The sequence below is a fragment of the Cydia splendana genome, chromosome 26 (assembly GCF_910591565.1).
Source record: "Cydia splendana chromosome 26, ilCydSple1.2, whole genome shotgun sequence".
In the NCBI taxonomy this organism is placed as follows: Eukaryota; Metazoa; Arthropoda; class Insecta; order Lepidoptera; family Tortricidae; genus Cydia; species Cydia splendana.
Window position 1 is genome coordinate 570,131 of NC_085985.1, and position 22,421 is coordinate 592,551.

At 43.3% G+C, this 22,421-nt stretch overlaps 3 protein-coding genes across 3 annotated transcripts in view; 2 read left to right on the top strand and 1 right to left on the bottom strand.

Moving 5' to 3' along the window:
- Positions 1 to 2,628: 2,628 nt before the first annotated feature.
- Positions 2,629 to 19,347, bottom strand: LOC134803106 (non-structural maintenance of chromosomes element 4 homolog A). Its single transcript, XM_063775814.1, has 7 exons — positions 19,162 to 19,347; positions 11,879 to 11,989; positions 11,242 to 11,360; positions 10,590 to 10,759; positions 8,205 to 8,398; positions 5,523 to 5,632; positions 2,629 to 4,072 (listed from the first exon to the last, which is right to left on the bottom strand). The coding sequence occupies exons 1-7, from the start codon at positions 19,286 to 19,288 to the stop codon at positions 4,019 to 4,021; spliced, it is 885 nt and encodes a 294-aa protein (XP_063631884.1). The 5' UTR covers positions 19,289 to 19,347; the 3' UTR covers positions 2,629 to 4,018.
- Positions 12,950 to 14,575, top strand: LOC134803490 (uncharacterized). Its single transcript, XM_063776288.1, has one exon. The coding sequence runs from the start codon at positions 13,322 to 13,324 to the stop codon at positions 14,486 to 14,488; it is 1,167 nt and encodes a 388-aa protein (XP_063632358.1). The 5' UTR covers positions 12,950 to 13,321; the 3' UTR covers positions 14,489 to 14,575.
- Positions 19,348 to 20,421: 1,074 nt separating the features above from the next.
- Positions 20,422 to 22,421, top strand: part of LOC134803419 (protein mahjong) — a 58,985-nt gene continuing 56,985 nt past the window's right edge. Inside the window, exon 1 of the mRNA XM_063776239.1 lies at positions 20,422 to 20,819. Coding sequence (XP_063632309.1) covers positions 20,722 to 20,819 — 98 coding nt within the window. The 5' untranslated portion in view covers positions 20,422 to 20,721. The remainder of the gene's footprint in view (positions 20,820 to 22,421) is intronic.

The window sequence follows — 22,421 nt, forward strand, 5'->3', positions numbered from 1 at the left end:
GTACTTTGTTTTCTTTGTAAAAATTTTCAATGCAACATTTAATGGTAAACTTTACAATCTATTAAAACTAATTAGTAATTATTCAATGAAATGGGACTTAATCGCGTATAAAAAAGCTTGGAAATGATCTCTGATATTTTCTTCGTGGTCTCGGCATACAGAAATGTACATCAGTTTTCTTAACAAAACGCTGCTTATTTTCGTAGTAGCGGATTTATCAGTACCGCTACTTGACACTAGATGCCACTAGTGTCGCTACTGATGAAAAGTGTTTTGTTCAACAATTTACAATTTATTAAGCAGAAGGAGTTGAAAATAGAGTTCCGACTAACCCGCATATATTATTAGCTAAAAATTGTTGAGCATTAGAGTTGTCGTTCGTCGCGACATCTATTGTCAAACAGCAGTACTGATATATCCGCTACTTGTCGCTAGATGTCGACTACGAAAATAATAAGCGTTTTGGTAAGAAAACTGATGTATGGAGTGAGCACTCTATGCTTACTTATTCCTCTATGCCCGCATTTACCAGAGACATATAGGTAGAAACGACAATCAATCTTCATATAATGATACGTTTCTGGTGCCTGTGTAACTTAGATCTACAGTCTTTTCGTTTTCACCGGTGCTGTTCTTTAACTGACCTCATAATGTAACGAAATTGTTAATTATTTTTATCATTATAGTATTAATAGCTCCTAAATATAAAGTCACTGTCATTCTATACTATCTAAATGGTCGCTAATGTATTCGAAATGTATGTTAAAATTTGTAAATAAAAGGACAAGTATGTACAGAACGTAGCAGAGGTAGAATTAGACCAAGACAAGTCTGCAGTGATTTCGATAAAACGCTGCCCCAATATTACAGGGTTCTATGTTACATTTTCAAGATAGTTGAAATTCGACTTAATGTCACTATGACAATGTTCAAATTTCAGTTCGATAAAAGTGAAACAAAGAACCCTGTAATATTGGGCCAGCGAAATGATAGCACTCGCAGTGCAAGTGTTATTTATACGTCACAATTTCATAGTAATTTTGCGTTTAAAATAACACTTACACTGCGTGTGCTCTCAAAATCGATGCAGACTTGTCTAGGCCCTAGACTCTAGCTAAGCGGGTGGTGTTCAGAATGACATGCACGCTCTTATTCTCTTAGCAATAAAGGTGAGTTCAGGTCATTTTGAAAAACTCGTTTAGGAAATCAAATACAGATGTAGTGAATAATTGTTTTCCATCGTGTTTTCACGGAAACGTACGAACGTGTCTTGCTATTTCAGTCAGTCTTGGTACAAAAAGTACTGAGGTTGACTGAAGTAGCATGACAAATACGAACGTTTCCGAGAAAATACGATGGAAAACAATTATGCACTAAAACCATTATTTGTGAATCATAAACTAGATGTAAAAGGCATTATAATGACATGTGTAATTGTGTATAACTTGGTGTAACCCAGTGGCGAAGTATTGTTGTATAATGTGGAATTTTAACGACATGGTTATATTTATGTGAATTATATTTTGAGCATTCCATCTGCATTTTATTTTCCCGCTTTCAACGGACTGGATTCCGAGATTTACAATGATGAGTTTTAAAGACCACAGCACACGGTTGCAGTGTAAAATGTAACAGTGGACCGACGCCTTTGCTGTTTGCGTAAATACCGAAACCGCACAAGAACACAGTAGGGTTGTCACAGACTTACACAACTGCCCAAAAAACTGCACTGCACTGCGCTGTAATTAGTACCGAGCTACTAACAATCGCGATGTATGCAGCTCGGGTGCGCGCGACCCACCCCTCGCAGCCTCGCACCCCGCACGATTGCCCTACGACGACGGCTTAGTCGAATGACTGTCGGTTTCGTGTGCGTAGATGTGCGCGTGTGCTAAAATGTGAGATTTGTTCACGTACACGTCACGCAAGCGGTGTGCCGTCTCTTATAAGTATACATATATTTCAACGAACATGTTCACGTCTACGCATGCGCAATAGGCGTGGCATTCAAAGGGTTATATTTGCGGCTTTTGCAAGACAGTGGGTAATGTAAACACAAAGTATTATGAAAATCAACTTTTATTATTACAAAGTACAAATACTTACATATAATCTGACTTATTTCACAGCTCAAATTTTTACTGTCACTGGGTAATTTCTTAAGGTCAATTATTAGTGTGGCCATAGAGAAATATAGTAAGAATAGAGTGCTCACTCCATACATCAGTTTTGGTACCAAAAAGACTATTTTCGCAGTCGACATCTAGCATCGAGTAGTGGAATTATCAGTACCGCTACTTGATACTAGAATTCTCTAGTGTCGCAACTCACGAAAAGTGTATTGAACAACCATTTACAACTAATATTAAAAGCAGAAGGAGTTGAAATAGATTTCCGGTTAATCCGGTTATAATATTAGCAGAAAATTGTAGAGCATTAGACTTTTTCGGTCGTTACAACATGTATTGTCAAGTAGCAGTACTGATAATTCCGCTACTCGATGCTAGATGTCGACTACGAAAATAATAGTCGTTTTGGTACTTAAACATGTATGGAGTGAGCACTCTTATGTTTTTTTCTCTATGGTGTGGCATACGGGTAAGTGTAACTCGCAATAACCACTAATCAATGTGTAAACAGGCCCCAATGTGAGGGCCAGCCACACTTACCCGTATTTACCTTATTTAAATTCGAAGATAGAAAAATATGAATTGGTATAAAAATATGACCAGCGTCACACCGCCTTCGCGTAGCATATGAGACCCAGTCTGACACATGCTTGGAATGAAAACAACAATAATCACATTATCTAAGAGCAACCAGAAAAGAGTAAATATATCGAGATTTGACTTTCATACAACCAAAGAGAAATTGAAATAGATATTTAATTTTTTTTTTAAAGTATCGCCATCTACTCGAGGATAGACCAAAGGTATGGTGCCATCTTGTCGAGCGATGGCACCATACCTTTGGCCTACTGTCGAGTAGATGGCGATAATTTTTGACATTAAACAAATTTAACACATATCAGTGAAATAATAAGGATCAAAGTCAAATGGCGTTCTAAAGGTGTTAATCATTTGTGTCGAAAGATGGCAGTAAATGTACTGACTACATAATTTACTTTGACAATATTCCTCTAGTCTAAATTATCTTTGATACAACGGAGTGTTTTATTTTATAGAGAGCGCTATATATTATGCTTGCATTTTATACTCTGACAAGATGGTGTGTCAGTAGAAAAAGGCGGCAAATTTAAAGGTAGGCGTGACGAGTTGACTTCTCATAGAAAATTTGAATTTCGCGCCTTTTTCTACTGACAAAGTTTGAGTATCTATACGTATAGGTAAATATTATATGAGCGTGCGAAAACTTTCGTTTCAACTTTTAAACTCCGAAATATAGGCACAAAACTTAACTAAAAAGGAATTTTAGGAAAGAGGTTAAACCTCTCGATTTATTTGCTCATCTTTGGCCAAGAGACTTAATTAAGTAATAACTATCAATAAAATCACTAGTTAGTCTGTCAAGCCATTTCCGTCAGTAGAAAAAAACGGCAAATTTAAAAAATGTCGGAGCGAAGCGTTATCGTCCCATTGAAAATTTGAATTTCGCGCCTTTTTCTACTGATTAAGTTGTTTGACAGGCTACCTACATATATCAACAGGCGACCAAATACAAAATTGCACAATCAATTCAGTGCTAACAATAACAAAACTATACATTTTCAAGATAATGTGTCGTTATCAACCAAACGACCCTTCTGACATAAAGACAACGATGAAATTAAATGTTATAATTGACAACCAAAGCACCTTTTGGCAAAAAATGTCACATTTGTTATAGTTCAATCCTAATTATATAGCATAGTTTCATTTTAGTAACTCCACACAGAACAATCTGCAAGCGGTCTTCACATTGGATGCCGATACCCACGTCACTCCGGTGTGTGAGTGGGATATACACATAGCGTTGTCTCGCTCACCGGCGAGGTAACCGCTATATGGTTCTTTGGCCACTATCGCTTGAGCACCATCATCGGTTGGTCGATGTTGAACGCCTTTATCAGGTCCTGAAACAAATACTTCTTTTATTTGACTATTAATGACGTAATATCACGTCGTCGGAAGCGTTTCCTAGTTGTCCCGACGTCTAAAGACGTAGAGATTTACTGGAAAACGAACTATACTAACTGAAGAACGAGGTCATATCACTATCTCTATCACTCTTTCCAAGCGTGAATGACACTTCAGATTAGTGTACGGCAAACGGCAAGTATAGTTGCATGGCGAGCCTGACTATCATCATCATCATATCATCAGCCCTTTATCGCCCACTGCTGAGCATAGGCCTCTCTTCTACTACGCCTCTTGTCCCGGTCCTGCTAATCTCATCCAGAAGTGACCCGCAATCTTCCGAATGTCGTCCACACAACGATCCAACGGACGCCAGGCGCTTCTTTCATCCGAAAGCGGCCACCATTTTCGTAAATTCGTCATCCTACAATGTTGTTTTTAACAAAACATACAAAGTTTTTATGCTTGTTTTATGTATTAACACATTCGACACCGCGTACCCGACTCTCGGGCACTCGTAAACTTTACTCAGATGCCGGCATACCCGCTAGTCGGGCAAGAGCTATAAACCTACACGCGACGCCGAAGTGCCCGACAGGCGGGCAAGCATTGCATCTTCACTACCTCAGGGCTGCCACTGCCACTAACAGAAAAAATTATAAGTCTTCTGATTATTATGTGGTCGAAAAGTTGGTACAGTTGATTATTATATTTTATTACTTCACTTTGTATTTTTATTTACTTTACCTAATGCGATTACAAAATAAAAATTCTTATTAGTTGGTTACGTGAAATTGCATACACGGGTATGTATCAATAGGAGTTAGAATTAGGAGAAGAACAAAACGGGGAGCCTAAACAGATGAGACAGCAGATTTAATTTTATCCACGTACTTATACGAAAGTTACTTGGCACAGCCCTGAGCGTCCGCCGCTTGCCCGACTAGCGGGTTCGCGGCGTGCGGCATTGAGTTGCACGTCGTTGCCCGACTAGCGAGTACTGTCGGTTTCTGGGGTATTGTTTGAAATTTTGCCTGGTTGCGAAAGTGTTAAATAATCTTAGTTGTAAATAGTCGTTATGTTGTATCTTCTTGCTGTGTAACTTTTTTTTTCTTATTTAACTATTTGTTTACTGTATGTTATTTCTGTCTTTTTTCTCCTTGTCTGTTACCTCCCGTGATTCTTCTCACTTGATGGTCTCATCGGAAGATCAGCGCTGGAAGCCACCAGCAACATGCTGAGATGGGGCCATTTCGTGGCGCTCTAATCTTATTTTGTGTTTTCATTTATATAATGTATTGTACCGATTGTTTGTGCTTACGAATAAATCAATTCTATTCTATTCATTTTGTTAACATTTTAGTCCACCTGCCATTACTTTGCCTAGCTGACTATGAACCGTGCCAAGCTAAAGTAATCCTTACTACAACGACATAAGGCACATACCTGCCACCTCTGCATATCCAGGCTGACTATGAACTGATGTTCTTTCGCCAGGCCGCCGCCGCGAGCCTCCTCCGTCACGGGCGCTATGAAGGGCAGCCCGTGCTCTTCATCTGAAAACACACGAATACATGTTTTAGCAGGAATCGAATCTGTTACTCTTTCTTAAATGTAACAATGTGTAGTTACTAAATATTAGATTATGTTGTGTTATGCTCGATGAAAAACCGAGCAGCAGGTGAATTCCGAACAAATGGAACCCTAAACGTTGTCATAGACAAAGAAAAGGAATAGTCTGTCAAGCCATCTCCGTCAGTAGAAAACCGCGGCAATTTAAAAAATGTAGGCGCAAAGAGTTTCCGTACTATAGAAAATTTGAATTTCGACGAAACAGTCTACCGATTTTTGCGGGGGAGGGGACGTCAAATGTATTGCTATTTCTACATGATTTGTACGTAACGTACAAATAGCCATGTCAGTCAATACAAAAGTTTGCACAATTGTGCAAGTTTTTCGTTTAAAGGCGACTCCAGTTATTAAATTATGCTCTAAGGGCCATACCTATATTCTTTTTAGCGTTGTAAAGATCTCAAGATGCTAGACGTATAAAATAAGTGTGCGGACAAGCCACGAATGGATCTCGACAGAGTTATGTAAATTAAAACTGGACATTTTTGATACACCGTCATCGGGACCCTGAAACCTTGAATCCTGTGATCTCTTTCGGTTGAAATAAGGAGCGATCAGACTTACCCACGTGGCAGGAGACAGCACCCTCTCTGACCAGGAACGAGAGATGGTAGACGTTCTCCACAGAGCGCGCGAAGCTGCCCGGGTCGAGCACCGTGTGGAAGTAGCTGAGGGGTGCTCCGGTGCGCTGGAAGGTCTTACCCACGTGGCAGGAGACAGCACCCTCTCTGACCAGGAACGAGAGATGGTAGACGGTCTCCACAGAGCGCGCGAAGCTGCCGGGGTCGAGCACCGTGTGGAAGTAGCTGAGGGGTGCTCCGGTGCGCTGGAAGGTCTTACCCACGTGGCAGGAGACAGCACCCTCTCTGACCAGGAACGAGAGATGGTAGACGTTCTCCACAGAGCGCGCGAAGCTGCCGGGGTCGAGCACCGTGTGGAAGTAGCTGAGGGGTGCTCCGGTGCGCTGGAAGGTCTTACCCACGTGGCAGGAGACAGCACCCTCTCTGACCAGGAACGAGAGATGGTAGACGTTCTCCACAGAGCGCGCGAAGCTGCCGGGGTCGAGCACCGTGTGGAAGTAGCTGAGGGGTGCTCCGGTGCGCTGGAAGGTCTTACCCACGTGGCAGGAGACAGCACCCTCTCTGACCAGGAACGAGAGATGGTAGACGTTCTCCACAGAGCGCGCGAAGCTGCCGGGGTCGAGCACCGTGTGGAAGTAGCTGAGGGGTGCTCCGGTGCGCTGGAAGGTCTTACCCACGTGGCAGGAGACAGCACCCTCTCTGACCAGGAACGAGAGATGGTAGACGTTCTCCACAGAGCGCGCGAAGCTGCCGGGGTCGAGCACCGTGTGGAAGTAGCTGAGGGGTGCTCCGGTGCGCTGGAAGGTCTTACCCACGTGGCAGGAGACAGCACCCTCTCTGACCAGGAACGAGAGATGGTAGACGTTCTCCACAGAGCGCGCGAAGCTGCCGGGGTCGAGCACCGTGTGGAAGTAGCTGAGGGGTGCTCCGGTGCGCTGGAAGGTCTTACCCACGTGGCAGGAGACAGCACCCTCTCTGACCAGGAACGAGAGATGGTAGACGTTCTCCACAGAGCGCGCGAAGCTGCCCGGGTCGAGCACCGTGTGGAAGTAGCTGAGGGGTGCTCCGGTGCGCTGGAAGGTCTTACCCACGTGGCAGGAGACAGCACCCTCTCTGACCAGGAACGAGAGATGGTAGACGTTCTCCACAGAGCGCGCGAAGCTGCCGGGGTCGAGCACCGTGTGGAAGTAGCTGAGGGGTGCTCCGGTGCGCTGGAAGGTCTTACCCACGTGGCAGGAGACAGCACCCTCTCTGACCAGGAACGAGAGATGGTAGACGTTCTCCACAGAGCGCGCGAAGCTGCCGGGGTCGAGCACCGTGTGGAAGTAGCTGAGGGGTGGTCCGGTGCGCTGGAAGGTCTTACCCACGTGGCAGGAGACAGCACCCTCTCTGACCAGGAACGAGAGATGGTAGACGTTCTCCACAGAGCGCGCGAAGCTGCCCGGGTCGAGCACCGTGTGGAAGTAGCTGAGGGGTGCTCCGGTGCGCTGGAAGGTCTTACCCACGTGGCAGGAGACAGCACCCTCTCTGACCAGGAACGAGAGATGGTAGACGTTCTCCACAGAGCGCGCGAAGCTGCCGGGGTCGAGCACCGTGTGGAAGTAGCTGAGGGGTGCTCCGGTGCGCTGGAAGGTCTTACCCACGTGGCAGGAGACAGCACCCTCTCTGACCAGGAACGAGAGATGGTAGACGTTCTCCACAGAGCGCGCGAAGCTGCCGGGGTCGAGCACCGTGTGGAAGTAGCTGAGGGGTGGTCCGGTGCGCTGGAAGGTCTTACCCACGTGGCAGGAGACAGCACCCTCTCTGACCAGGAACGAGAGATGGTAGACGTTCTCCACAGAGCGCGCGAAGCTGCCCGGGTCGAGCACCGTGTGGAAGTAGCTGAGGGGTGCTCCGGTGCGCTGGAAGGTCTTACCCACGTGGCAGGAGACAGCACCCTCTCTGACCAGGAACGAGAGATGGTAGACGTTCTCCACAGAGCGCGCGAAGCTGCCCGGGTCGAGCACCGTGTGGAAGTAGCTGAGGGGTGCTCCGGTGCGCTGGAAGGTCTTGGTGACGAAGCGCTTCACGCGGGCCACCATCTCTGCGCCCTCCTCTGTCTTGTCCATTCTGAAAAAGGATATTCATAGTTATTATTTACTATTAATTAGACCGAAGAGGGGAAACGAGTAACGTAACCATCGCTTTCGGTTGGAAAAACCGCCGGACGGAAGCCGTGGCCTCGGGCGCCCTGTACACTCTTGACAGCGTTCATCACAAATGAGCTACGAGCGGTCCGGGTTGAGCTGGAGCGAGGCCAGAAGGGTCGCTGAAGATAGGAAGGCGTGGCGCGAGCTTGTGAAGGCCCTTTGCAGCTCTGGGGTGCCATAGGACAACAACAGCAACATTAATTAGACCAAAATTGACTTGAAAAGCCCGTACAGGCGTACACACAGATATTTTGTATCGAGCCAGCCGGGGCTCCAACTTACTTGTCGACATTGGCCGGGGCCTTCTTCTCGGCCCCGAGCCAGCCGGGGCTCCAACTTACTTGTCGACATTGGCCGGGGCCTTCTTCTCGGCCCCGAGCCAGCCGGGGCTCCAACTTACTTGTCGACATTGGCCGGGGCCTTCTTCTCGGCCCCGAGCCAGCCGGGGCTCCAACTTACTTGTCGACATTGGCCGGGGCCTTCTTCTCGGCCCCGAGCCAGCCGGGGCTCCAACTTACTTGTCGACATTGGCCGGGGCCTTCTTCTCGGCCCCGAGCCAGCCGGGGCTCCAACTTACTTGTCGACATTGGCCGGGGCCTTCTTCTCGGCCCCGAGCCAGCCGGGGCTCCAACTTACTTGTCGACATTGGCCGGGGCCTTCTTCTCGGCCCCGAGCCAGCCGGGGCTCCAACTTACTTGTCGACATTGGCCGGGGCCTTCTTCTCGGCCCCGAGCCAGCCGGGGCTCCAACTTACTTGTCGACATTGGCCGGGGCCTTCTTCTCGGCCCCGAGCCAGCCGGGGCTCCAACTTACTTGTCGACATTGGCCGGGGCCTTCTTCTCGGCCCCGAGCCAGCCGGGGCTCCAACTTACTTGTCGACATTGGCCGGGGCCTTCTTCTCGGCCCCGAGCCAGCCGGGGCTCCAACTTACTTGTCGACATTGGCCGGGGCCTTCTTCTCGGCCCCGAGCCAGCCGGGGCTCCAACTTACTTGTCGACATTGGCCGGGGCCTTCTTCTCGGCCCCGAGCCAGCCGGGGCTCCAACTTACTTGTCGACATTGGCCGGGGCCTTCTTCTCGGCCCCGAGCCAGCCGGGGCTCCAACTTACTTGTCGACATTGGCCGGGGCCTTCTTCTCGGCCCCGAGCCAGCCGGGGCTCCAACTTACTTGTCGACATTGGCCGGGGCCTTCTTCTCGGCCCCGGGCCAGCCGGGGCTCCAACTTACTTGTCGACATTGGCCGGGGCCTTCTTCTCGGCCCCGAGCCAGCCGGGGCTCCAACTTACTTGTCGACATTGGCCGGGGCCTTCTTCTCGGCCCCGAGCCAGCCGGGGCTCCAACTTACTTGTCGACATTGGCCGGGGCCTTCTTCTCGGCCCCGAGCCAGCCGGGGCTCCAACTTACTTGTCGACATTGGCCGGGGCCTTCTTCTCGGCCCCGAGCCAGCCGGGGCTCCAACTTACTTGTCGACATTGGCCGGGGCCTTCTTCTCGGCCCCGAGCCAGCCGGGGCTCCAACTTACTTGTCGACATTGGCCGGGGCCTTCTTCTCGGCCCCGAGCCAGCCGGGGCTCCAACTTACTTGTCGACATTGGCCGGGGCCTTCTTCTCGGCCCCGAGCCAGCCGGGGCTCCAACTTACTTGTCGACATTGGCCGGGGCCTTCTTCTCGGCCCCGAGCCAGCTGGGGCTCCAACTTACTTGTCGACATTGGCCGGGGCCTTCTTCTCGGCCCCGAGCCAGCCGGGGCTCCAACTTACTTGTCGACATTGGCCGGGGCCTTCTTCTCGGCCCCGAGCCAGCCGGGGCTCCAACTTACTTGTCGACATTGGCCGGGGCCTTCTTCTCGGCCCCGAGCCAGCCGGGGCTCCAACTTACTTGTCGACATTGGCCGGGGCCTTCTTCTCGGCCCCGAGCCAGCCGGGGCTCCAACTTACTTGTCGACATTGGCCGGGGCCTTCTTCTCGGCCCCGAGCCAGCCGGGGCTCCAACTTACTTGTCGACATTGGCCGGGGCCTTCTTCTCGGCCCCGAGCCAGCCGGGGCTCCAACTTACTTGTCGACATTGGCCGGGGCCTTCTTCTCGGCCCCGAGCCAGCCGGGGCTCCAACTTACTTGTCGACATTGGCCGGGGCCTTCTTCTCGGCGAGCGCCTGCCGCTCCGCGCGCCGCCGCTCGACGCGCGGGCGCTGCTCGGGCGGCGCGGCCTCCACGGCCCCGAACAGCGAACAAGTCACCGGAGTCTCCAGCGGGAACAGGACGTTCCAGAATTCTGGCTTCTCTTTCTGTGGAATGAAATGGAGCCATGGGATATTCTTTTTATAAAAAATGCTGAGTGTCGCGGTTATGAAGTTAAGAAAGGGTCGTAACGGAACTTTGTTACACTTTTTTCCGCCAAATCCGTACCGTGCCATAAGAAACTTCGTTCCAATAAGTAGAAAACGAAAAAAAAAACCGTTTTCGTGTCTCAAATCGAATGCTTGAACGTCTTGAACTCGACATTAGGCGAGCATGCCGCGCGAAGCACCTCGCTCGGTAGAGACGCGCCTCGTCCAACGCAATGTCGGCCGAGGCACGTCTACACAGAGCTGCTTAGCGCGGCAATTTCCTCGCGAGGCTGTTCGTTCTATGTCGACCCGCCTAAAAATGACGCCAGTAAGCAAGTGCTGCCCTCTACAGTTCACACACTGTTTCTTATAAGATTTTCACACATCGCTTCATTGAAAATGCGACTTCTGTGGTGCTCCCTTCTATATGCTAAACTTACAATATGCGCGGCGAGCTCCCGGCGGTCGTACACGTGCACGGCGCCGGACACGCCGGCGGCGCACGTGGCCGCCATCTGGCTGGCCGCTCGGAGCACCCGGGACGCTAGGAAGCTCTCCGCTGAAACAAAACAACTTACAGTTAGCAGCAGTAGCTAAGCAGGTGATGTTCAAAATGTGTTTAGTTAATTTTGAGCACCTCGTCCGCTTAGCAATTTCTGCTGCTGAGTGTACATCCACTAGTTTGGCATTGTTAACCGTTGAAATTGTAAATTACAGTCCAAATTGTGTTGGACGTATATGGAACAAGGCATATGAAAGGTTACGGAACTCTAATCCAAGCACCATGTCCGTGTCGTGTGTCGGCCGAGGCGGCGCGCGCGAGGCACGTCTACACTGGCCGCATTGTGCGCGAGGCTGTCCTCTCCCACGGGCTCAAATATGGGTCAAAAAGGATAGGGCAATACATACATTATTAAAGCAACTTTCATTTAAGTCAATGCTCATGGGACAGGACAGGTTAAATTTGTGTGGATCCGGCTAAAAGGAGGACAATATTTGGAAGATTGTGGGTCACTTCTGGATGCAATTACCTCAGAAACAGGACGGGTGCATACTAAAAAAATTTTAATTAATTACTTGGGTTCTTGACTCGGTCCTCCATGGAGCCCTGCTGCAGCAGCTCGTCGGCCTCCTTGATGACATTGGTGGTGTACTCCATCTTCTCATCCATGCTGGCACCTTCAAGTTCTGCAAATAAAAAAGTTAATTGAAAACAACCGATGATGAAGTCTTAGCCGAAGTTTTAGTGCCGGACTTGGCTTTAAACATTATATCGTAACTTTTGCTCAGATGCCAGATTTGGTTCATGAATAGCAGACAGACGGACGGATGGTCAGACGGACAGTGGAGTCTTAGTAATAATAAATAAATAAAATAAAATAGCCTTTATTTACAGAACCAAGAACAGTGCACATTATCATATCATATCATTTATTCCATTGTGATCATGTTCATTTGTACATTTTGGTCTTACATTTGGCAAGTAGGTACATGATACCCTAAAGTTCGTTTTTTTTTAGCAATAGAAAGAACTTGGGAGAAGGTAAGCGATCTTGACATGTCTTTTAATTGAAAAAAGCTTTTTAAAAATCAGCATCTATTATTTATGAAAGCAGAAGAATATAAATGATTGTATTAGATTCATAATTGCTACATATTTGCCGTAACTTATTTTTAAAATGTGTTTTTCAATTAAAAGACACATCAAGATTGTTTACCTTATTTCTAATGCTAAAAAAAACGAACTATAATATCTCTCTATTATCTCCCATCTTTTATATTCTTTGTCTGCTTGCCCTTCGGCAATCTTAGTAATAGGGTCCCGTTTTGACCCTTTGGGTACGGAACCCTAAAAATGACCAAAGCCCTAGAGGGATTGGTCCAGAGCTGGAATCGAACCAGTATCCTGTGTTTACCAGACAGGTGACTGAACCACTGGACTGGACTGGAGTCTTTGGTTATTTTTTTCTTCGTATATGACATATATTTTACGTTTATAATTTAAATAGTACTGTGTCTACTTGAAATAGGGCAAATGCTTATACTCGTACCTGACATGTAAACTTTTTTTTTTTCTGCGTCGCGCCTTTGCTCTGAGCGGACGTGTGACTGGCTGTTGAATTGAGTTTTGTGGACGTTGATTTATAAATACTTTCAATTTATTCTGTTTTCTCGGACCCTCCTTGTCTTTCGTGGGATTAGTTCCGTATAAGCCGTCGGCCATATTGGTCTGTGTCGGACGTCCCGCTCTATTGAGTGGGATTAGTTTAGTGTGTGAACTTAGCTGTGAAGTGTCAGTGACGATGTTAATTGAGCAAGTTGGTGTAGTTTGGTGAACAATAATACTTTTTGTATTTTTGTGAGATTTGAACCCGGGGTCGCTGCATCTCAGCCGCGCGTGTTACCGCTGAGCCACGGATCGTTGAGCGCACTCGGTCGAATCTAGCGGATACCTCTAGCGACGTCAACGCTGTTCTTGCTTTTGAACTTTATTGCATAAGTCATATAGCTCAATTTAAAATGATTTGCAGTGGTTGCAATACCAATGTCGAGGCGAACGCATCATTACAATGCACGGGCTGCGGCAAATACTACTGCTTGAAATGCTTAGACGTATCACCATTGCAAGCAGAGGAATATATTGCCAAAGTTGCTAAATCATGGCTTTGCTCATTCTGCACTTCAGTGACTAACCGACGACGAAGAAATGATGGCACACCGGTTATGGGTGTAAACACCGTGCTGTTGTCGGGCCGGGGCTCCGTATCCGGGGCCGAGGTCACACTAGATGACTCCGTCATGTCTTTGGACGGCACATTAGACGATTCAAAGATAACTAACAACGCACACGGCACGAGTGAGTTGCAAAGGCAGTCGCTGACCACTCCTCCTAACACGTTCCAGTTCCAGTCATTACATAATACTCCCTCTCAGTCTGATCAACACGCCGAGTTATTAAATAGTATTCTGCTTAAAGTATCCGCACTGGAAACACAATTTTCGGCCATCCAAGCAATCCAAGCAGACATGAACCAGGTTAAATCTGATGTGGCGGATATGAAAAACAGCCTTGACTCAAGACTGCAGGAAATGTCAAGTCGAATTGAGAGTATTGAGTCTAGAGTCAACGGACTAGAGAACTGTAAAACTGAAGTAGATGAGTTAAAAACCAGCGTAAAAAATATAGTGGCAGAAATGCGTAGTAATGAACAGTGGGTAAGGAGGTCCAACATCCAGATTAACGGAGTACCAGAAGCCAGAGGCGAAAATCTCTACTCAATTTTGAACTCGCTGGCAGGGTTAAGTGGTTACCCTCTTAATGTCGCGACAGACATCGACTTTGTGACCCGCGTTGCTGTGAAAAACGATATCGATAGTAGGAAACCCAAGCCGATCATTGTCAAACTGCAAGCACGCTACAAAAAAGATGATTTTATCTCTTCTTTACGGAAGCTAAAGAATTTAAAAGCTAAAGATCTGGGATTTACCAACAACGACTCTCGCATATACGTCAATGACCACCTGTCCGGATTCAATAAGTTCTTGCTTAAACAGGCTCAACTCAGAAAGACTCAAAAACAGTACAAGTATTGTTGGGTCCGGAATTGTACGGTGATGGTGCGGAAGACGGATAATTCACCGATTCTGTACATTACGACTGAGGAAGCTTTAAACAAAATAACATAAGCGTGACCCTACCCATGTTCTTGTTTTTGTTTATAGGATATGTTTTCAGATTAGTATTTATATCCATATTGATTGAACTACATTTGTATTGCAGAAACAAAACTATTACTTACTTTTATTTGGTATTTAACATATTGGTGCGTTGTTTACGAGTACTTTTGTTTACATTTATCTTGCGACTGTATTTTAAAATCTTAACAGGAAACATGAACATACATATTTTATTAATGGACCAAATTTTGAATAAGCGAACTTTACATACGTACTATATATTATCTTGTCAATCGTTTTTAAATGTCTTTTAACTTATACTATCAAAATGCTCGTGGACTCAGGACTAAAACTACTGTATTTTTACGAAATCTATTAAAATACAATTATGATTTTATATGTATTACTGAGACGTGGCTTGTTCCTGGCATTTATGACTCAGAATTGTTTGATTCGAGGTACAACGTGTACAGGACTGATCGAGACTGTGAGAGACTAGGGGTGACGCGGGGTGGCGGCACGTTGATAGCGGTGCGCCGCGAGTTGCGGGCTGACGCACGCGGCGCACGCCCTGTCGTGGCGCTCCCGGACGCCGATGTTACATGTCTTGATATTCATATAACTCAAGGGCCTGTATGTAAAAAATTAAGGTTGTTTACTTGTTACTTCCCCCCAAGTAAGGAACAGATAGATTCCGAATCACTATTTTTTGAGTATTTGTCTGACTTACATGCGGATTATCCCGATGATGTATTTTTGGTTCTAGGTGATTTCAACATCGGAGATGCGGTTTGGAGCCAACTTGATCAGGGCTCTCATAGCCTTAGGTTAGGTAATCCTAATTTTAACAACCTGACAGTGCAACTATCAGCATTTTTGCAATTTACAAACTTTGAACAATATAATCACATCTCTAACAAGAACGGTAGGTATCTGGATCTAATCCTTTCTAATCACTTGTGTGAGGTAGCTAGCGCGGACCCTCTTGTACCCATAGACGCTCATCACCCAGTCCTTTGTATAACGATTGATATTGGTTCGACTGAGCGTCATTTAAAACCGGCCTCGCGTGTAATACGTCGATTTTTTGCAGCCGATTATATTAAAATTAATTCAAAATTAACGGAAATCAGTTGGGAGACGCAACTAGATACTAATAATATTGAAAGTGCGGTCAATGATTTTTACACCACTGTAAATGATATAATTCAAGAATTAGTTCCCTCCAAAACCTTCACAAAACCAAGTAATTTTCCTTCCTGGTATTCCCGTAATCTTAAAAATGGAAAATATATGGACGGTTAGCTGACTATAACGCTTTTTCTAATTTACGCTCTAAAATAAAAAACGAAGAAATTTCTTGCTACAATTTATTTATTTCTAGGGCTGAAAATAATATAAAAATTAACTCTAAGTCGTTTTGGTCATTTATAAAATCCAGGAAGGATAACAATGGTATTCCCGATTCGGTCTATTTAGACAATATTACGGCAAACGATGGAGTCAGCACAGCCAATTTATTCAATGACTTTTTTCATTCAGTATTTGAACCTATTCATTCTTCCATGCCTAGTGTCAATAGCCCACAAAACTGTGTTATTAATAACGTTCAAATTGACGTACCTCTGGTGGAAAAATACTTAAAGAATCTAAATGAATCCAAAGGTAGTGGACCAGATGGCATTCATCCTGTGTTTTTAAAACGTTGCAGTAAGTCTCTTGCATTACCGGTATGTTTACTCTACAACATGTCACTTAGGTCTGGGTCCTTACCAAAAATTTGGAAAAAATCTATCATTGTGCCTATTTTTAAAAGCGGTGATAAACATAATATTAGAAACTATCGTGGCATTTCAAAATTATCAGTACTACCAAAACTATTTGAAAAAATAATTTATGACACGCTCTACCCAACAATAAGACCGATGTTAATAACGCAGCAGCATGGCTTCATTAATAAACGGTCAACGGAATCTAACTTGTGCGAGCTACTTGATTATGTTCTGAGCGCAATGGACAAGAATTATCAAGTTGATGCTATCTATACCGATTACTCAAAGGCATTTGATAAAATTTCACACTCGGTCTTATTAAATAAACTGGAAATGTTCGGTATTCATGGAGACTTGTTGCGTTGGCTCACATCGTACTTGCGGGATAGAACTCAAGCAGTTACTATTAAAGGATATACCTCTAGTTTCGTGCCTATTACGTCAGGGGTCCCGCAGGGCTCGCATTTAGGACCACTACTATTTAACATATATATTAATGATGTCATTAACTGTTTTTTAAATTCTAAAGTATTGTTGTATGCTGACGATACTAAAATATTTACCGTTGTGAAGTCCGAGGCTGATTGCGTTAATTTGCAGGATGACCTTAATAGATTGAACAACTATTGTTTATGTAATAAGCTGTATTTAAACTTAAATAAATGTTCAATTATTACATTTACGCGGAAGATTCACCCTATAACATTTAATTATACAATTGGAAACCAACCACTTACTAGAGTTACTGAGGTTAGAGATTTAGGAGTATTTATAGACAGTGAAATTCAATTGGTCTCACACATAGATAAGATAACATCTAAAGCTTATAAAATGCTTGGTTTCATTTTCAGGCAAAGTAAAGATTTTAAAAACCCCACAACGTTACTTCTTTTATATAATGCATATGTAAGGTCATATTTGGAATACGCATCTACAGTTTGGAGTCCCCACTTTTTAGTGCACATTAATTCATTAGAAAGTATTCAAAAAAAATTTCTTAATCGTATGAAATATAAATTCAAATCTTTTAAGCCTGAGAATTTTGAATCCTTACAAGTGAGAAGAGAAAAGCGAGACGTAATTTTCTTGTACAAATTATTAAATAATTTAATTGATTCTGAAGATCTTCTCAGCAAGATAATATTTAGATGTCCTACGTATCGTACACGGTCCACCGCTTTACTATCCGTTCCATTCACCCGCAAAAAATATGTAAGCAACAAATTTTTAGCAAGAGCTTGCAATATATACAATAAGAAATATTCACACATTGATTTGTTCCAGCATAAGTGTAATAGATTTGTTTCTGTCATCAAACTAAATAAAACTCGTAGCTCGTAATAAATTTGTAATCTTGTCTAGTATTGTTCTAATTGTTATTGTAATTGTAACTATTGTTTGTAATTTCAAATTCTAAATGTGCTTCTTATTTTCCAAATTCTAAATGATGCTTGTTATATATATATATATATATATTTTAATTGTTCTTGTGGAATATCTTACTTGCTGAATGTTACTGTTTAACCAATTTCTAAATTCAAAATACTTAATAATTGTACTTTTTTTCGGAGCAAAGGAATTTTGTATTAGCTATAAGTGGAAACTGTTTTGGCTTATGTTTTAACTATATCTTTTACCTAATTGTATTATTATGTGCTGTATGTTTCCCAAATAAATAAATAAATAAATAAATAAATAAATAAAAATTCTGTGACTTTTACCAATAAATTTCTGATTCTGATTCTGAAAAAATAACACAAATTAAAATATTTTCAAAGAAAGTAATTTAATTTGTTCTTAGTGAACAAAAGGGTTTTTTTTTGTTATGGACTTGAGGGTGGTGTTTTCCGTAGCCAACGTCAAGTAAAAGGGAAGGAAATTAAACGCAGAACAAGGATTAAAGTTAATTCGGAATTTGGAAAGTAGGCTTGAGTCGGTCCTGAACTAAGAACTATTAAGAATGAAATCCCATCAAGGACCGAAAGGAACTAAATCTTTTTGCACGCTCTTAATCGGTCTTTAGGTCCTTTAGTTCAGTGGGATTCGAGAGCGCTTGACTGAGTGAAACATAAAATGGACGGAACGAAACGGTTGTCAATGTCGCTGGCACGAGTGTGAACGAGATGAAAGCACGACATGACACTCCTAAGCCCGTAAAATATGAAGGAAAAACAAATATATTTCGACATATTTGATATTTTTTAATTATGTTAAGGTGTTTTAATTTTTAATATCGACACATCGTATCGTACAAGTTGAATTGTATTCAGTTACCAAAGATTGGAAAGAAACCAATGAAAAATCGACTCCTATTCATTCCCGGCTCTCAACGACCGAACTGAACTAAAGGAACTAAAAGACCGAACTAGTTCGTTTGACCGATTGACCGAGAGCGGAGCGCTCTCTGAAGTGACCGAGCAGGCACAAGCCTATTGGAAAGTGTAGTGGTCAAGACAGGTATACATAGGTATAGGAAATACAAAATGATAGATATACTTAGTATTATAAAAGACTATACTTTTATATCATTGTACAAGATGAACGAAGCTAAGATGTTATAAACGTCTGGATTGATGAGCAAGGAAGGGATGTCAATTGGAAATGGAACATTTTTGGATTGTAAGGATTCCATCAACACAGTACGATCGTAAAAAGGACAAGAAAAGAATATGTGATTAATATCCGCCTCCTCAGCACCACAGTCACAATTGGGATCGTTAATAAATTTAAATCTAGCAAGGTCAGAAGGAGCAGATGTGTGGCCCAGTCTTATGCGTGTTAAACATGATGTTCTGGTTTACAAATTTACCACTTCAGGTGTTCCCAGGGACCACCAGTAGTCCGCGGACCACCCTTAAGGACCACTGATTTCAGAAATAACAGACCTTGGCGCGTTACTATTTTGCTTACCGAGTTTTGAAAACCCTTCGAGGAAATTTCGATATTGCACTTTTCTGTCGACGCTCATCCTGCTCCGCGTCGTCATCGACGAGCTCGGGCTCGGCCCGGAGGAGCTCTTGTCCTTTCTCTTGCTCATCTTCTAAATTGTTTCAATTTTTGTTTTGATACCAACAATGGCGGGCAGGCGGACACGATTTTTTTTTTACTTGACTAAAAAAAAAACTAGAGTGTACTAGTTAAAATTCCCACAAATACTACGCTACCAGTCTGGAAAAAAAGTAGAAATTAAAAAGTGGCAACACTGTAGTGTCATCCCGGTTCCTTATAATGTAGCTAACACACTATCGCACCGCACCAAGGCCATTGTGGGACGCACCCATAAGTAAGAGGGAGAAAGCGATATTTCTTTCTATATAGTGTGTTAGCTACTTTAGAAACGTGCAGTCAAGCGTGAGTCGGACTTAATTATTTAGTTTTTGTTCCGACCCCTAAGATAAAGATAAAGATAAAGATAAAGATAGCCTTTATTGCTAGATATTATGTGTAGTTACATGTTTTATTTTATTTCCTCTATTTTTTAATTATTTCTAGCTTGTCCACTGACATAGGCCTCCTCTAAAACCTTCCAGCGCTCTCTCTCCCGCGCTTCCCGACTCCAAGCTGGTGCTTCCCGATTCCGACCCCTACGGGTTTTTAAAGACATTTCATTCACGTTTCACATAAAAAAATACATTGTTAAAAATTGGGTAATGTACGGAATCCTTGGAACGTGAGTCCAACTCGCACTTGACCGGTATTTCTTTATAATGCCCCTAAAACAAAAGTGACATAAACGTAACCATACTACGCAGTACGCATACACTAACCGCTAAATGAATTTAGAACGATGGCCAGCTCCAACAAACTCAAATCAAATATTCCCAATCGGTCTCTCGTAATGTAATATATGCTGCATTTGTTCCGTATCATGCTTTCGCCTTATTTGCCGAAATATTTGTGTTGCATTTCTACACATTGTAAACGGAAGTGACAAGTTAACATTTTGTAATCTAAGGATACGAAGCGATAGTAATACCTAGTATTACCTAGGCATAACAGCTAAAATACAGCAGTGTGTATTGACAACAAGGCTGATTTAATATAATCTTCAAATTGTGGATTTACCGTTTTTCCTGGCAACTTTACGAAAAAGTAGTGACATTTCAGGGGCGTTTTTCGGATTTTTCTTATATAAAACTCTTTACACGAAATAACGCACTTTTTGGTGATAAATGGAGGCAGAATGCCCTAGTCCCAGGGTCATTCGAACATGAAAAAAAAAGAAGTACGCGGTATAAAGACAATGCGTTTGTGATTATAACGATAAAACGAATTTAATTGTAAAAAAATAGGATATCATTATTATAATTTTATAAAATTGTAAATAAAATAATGTACAAATTAATTACACAAATCGCTGTATACAAGGAAGTGTGACAAATAGTGTTTTCGTTTTTCATGTCCGTGACAGTTGTGAGCAAGGTTATAAATTAATAAATTTGTGAATTAGATACGTTGTAGTGGAAAATAATGGATTCGGCTCCAGCCCAGGAAGTCACGGAGCTGCTGAAGCAATGGGAGGATCAGAACTTGACGCCAAACTACGATCCTATACCCACTTTGACGAGGTAAGACGTCTTCTGAGGGTACAGAGACAAACGTCAAAATTGGCACATTGTAAACTGAAATCAACGTGTGGATTGTTATTTTTGGTCGCGGAGACATGTACCCTGCTCTAGCTGGCCACATGTTCGCCAAATTACTGAAATGGAAGCTCCATATGCTTCATGGCCATAGCATAGCTACTTAACCCCAATTTTTAACTATATCCAATAATTACTTTTTAAAAAGTAATGTTTTGCAAGTTTACAAGTTAAAACTTCTTGATTAGATTGCAGATATAATTTATAACACCATATTGTGTAATTAAAGTATAGAAAAATCTAGAATATTCTTTTAATTACATAATGTATAAATACTTTATTCTGTAATTAATATTTTATTTATTCTTCTGATGAACAAACTACCTCCTTGTGCTACGAATGTATTGATATTTGAACAGATGTAAAACTGACCATGATTTATTCATTGATTTGTGATTATAACAATATATATTTTATTATTATATTGTTTAATACACTAGCAGCTGAAAGCTGACGCGTGTATATCACTGCACTTGTTTTTTTAATGATTAATGTTCATTTCGTTATTTGTTTTAAGTGTTTGTCAAGTCTGTTTTTAAAACTGTTCACTGAAGGAGCACATATCACTGTTTAGTATCTGGGAGACCGAGCTTTGTTGGAAAAACATATAAAAACTCAAAAAGGCGCGTTTTCCCAGAGATAAGACCCAGCTAGGTCGATTTATCGCCCCCAAAAACCCCCATATAGTAAATTTCACCGAAATCGTTAGAGCCGTTTCCAAGATCCCCGAAATATATATACATATAAATAAATAAATAAATAAACAAGAATTGCTCTAAACAAGAAACAGTGTTTAAAGGTATAAGATATTTCAATAGTATTCTTCTTTGTCGCTATCCTCACAGCTGAGGGTCGTGACCACCTTAAGTAGCTTTATTTGTAAGAAGTCTCCAGGCTCTCAGAACAGAGCAGCCTGGAGACTTCTTCAATAGTATAATTCCCTAAAATTACGACAAACTCATCTCAGAAGACTAAAAATTATATGTATTGGATTATTGTATTGGAGCAGCCAAGGTAATCACAAATATATGTATATGCCTCAATGTTAAGGCATTAAAGTGTTTGTTCCAATATTTTTGTGCACCTCAGCCGCTCCAATATATCTGATGGTGACTGCTATGAGAGTACTACTACTTTTTATAAGTGTCAGGCCAATAACAGGCACCAAATGTCAGTAAAGCTGAAGCCCTGTCTCCATATTTGATGACCGGCCTGGCCTAGTGGGTAGTGACCCTGCCTATAAAGCCGATGGTCCCGGGCTCGAATCCTGGTAAGGGCATTTATTTGTATGATGATACAGATATTTGTTCCTGAGTCATGGTTGTTTTCTATGTATTTATGTATTTATATATTATATATATCGTTGTCTGAGTACCCACAACACAAGCCTTCTTGAGCTTACCGTGGGGCGTGGAGCGATTTGTGTAAGAAATGTCAAAAAAAAAAAAAAATTGCGCGGCAAACTATCGAACATTGGCCAACTCGGTATCCGTTGCGCGCGGCTGCCTCGCGAGCCAATGTTCGATA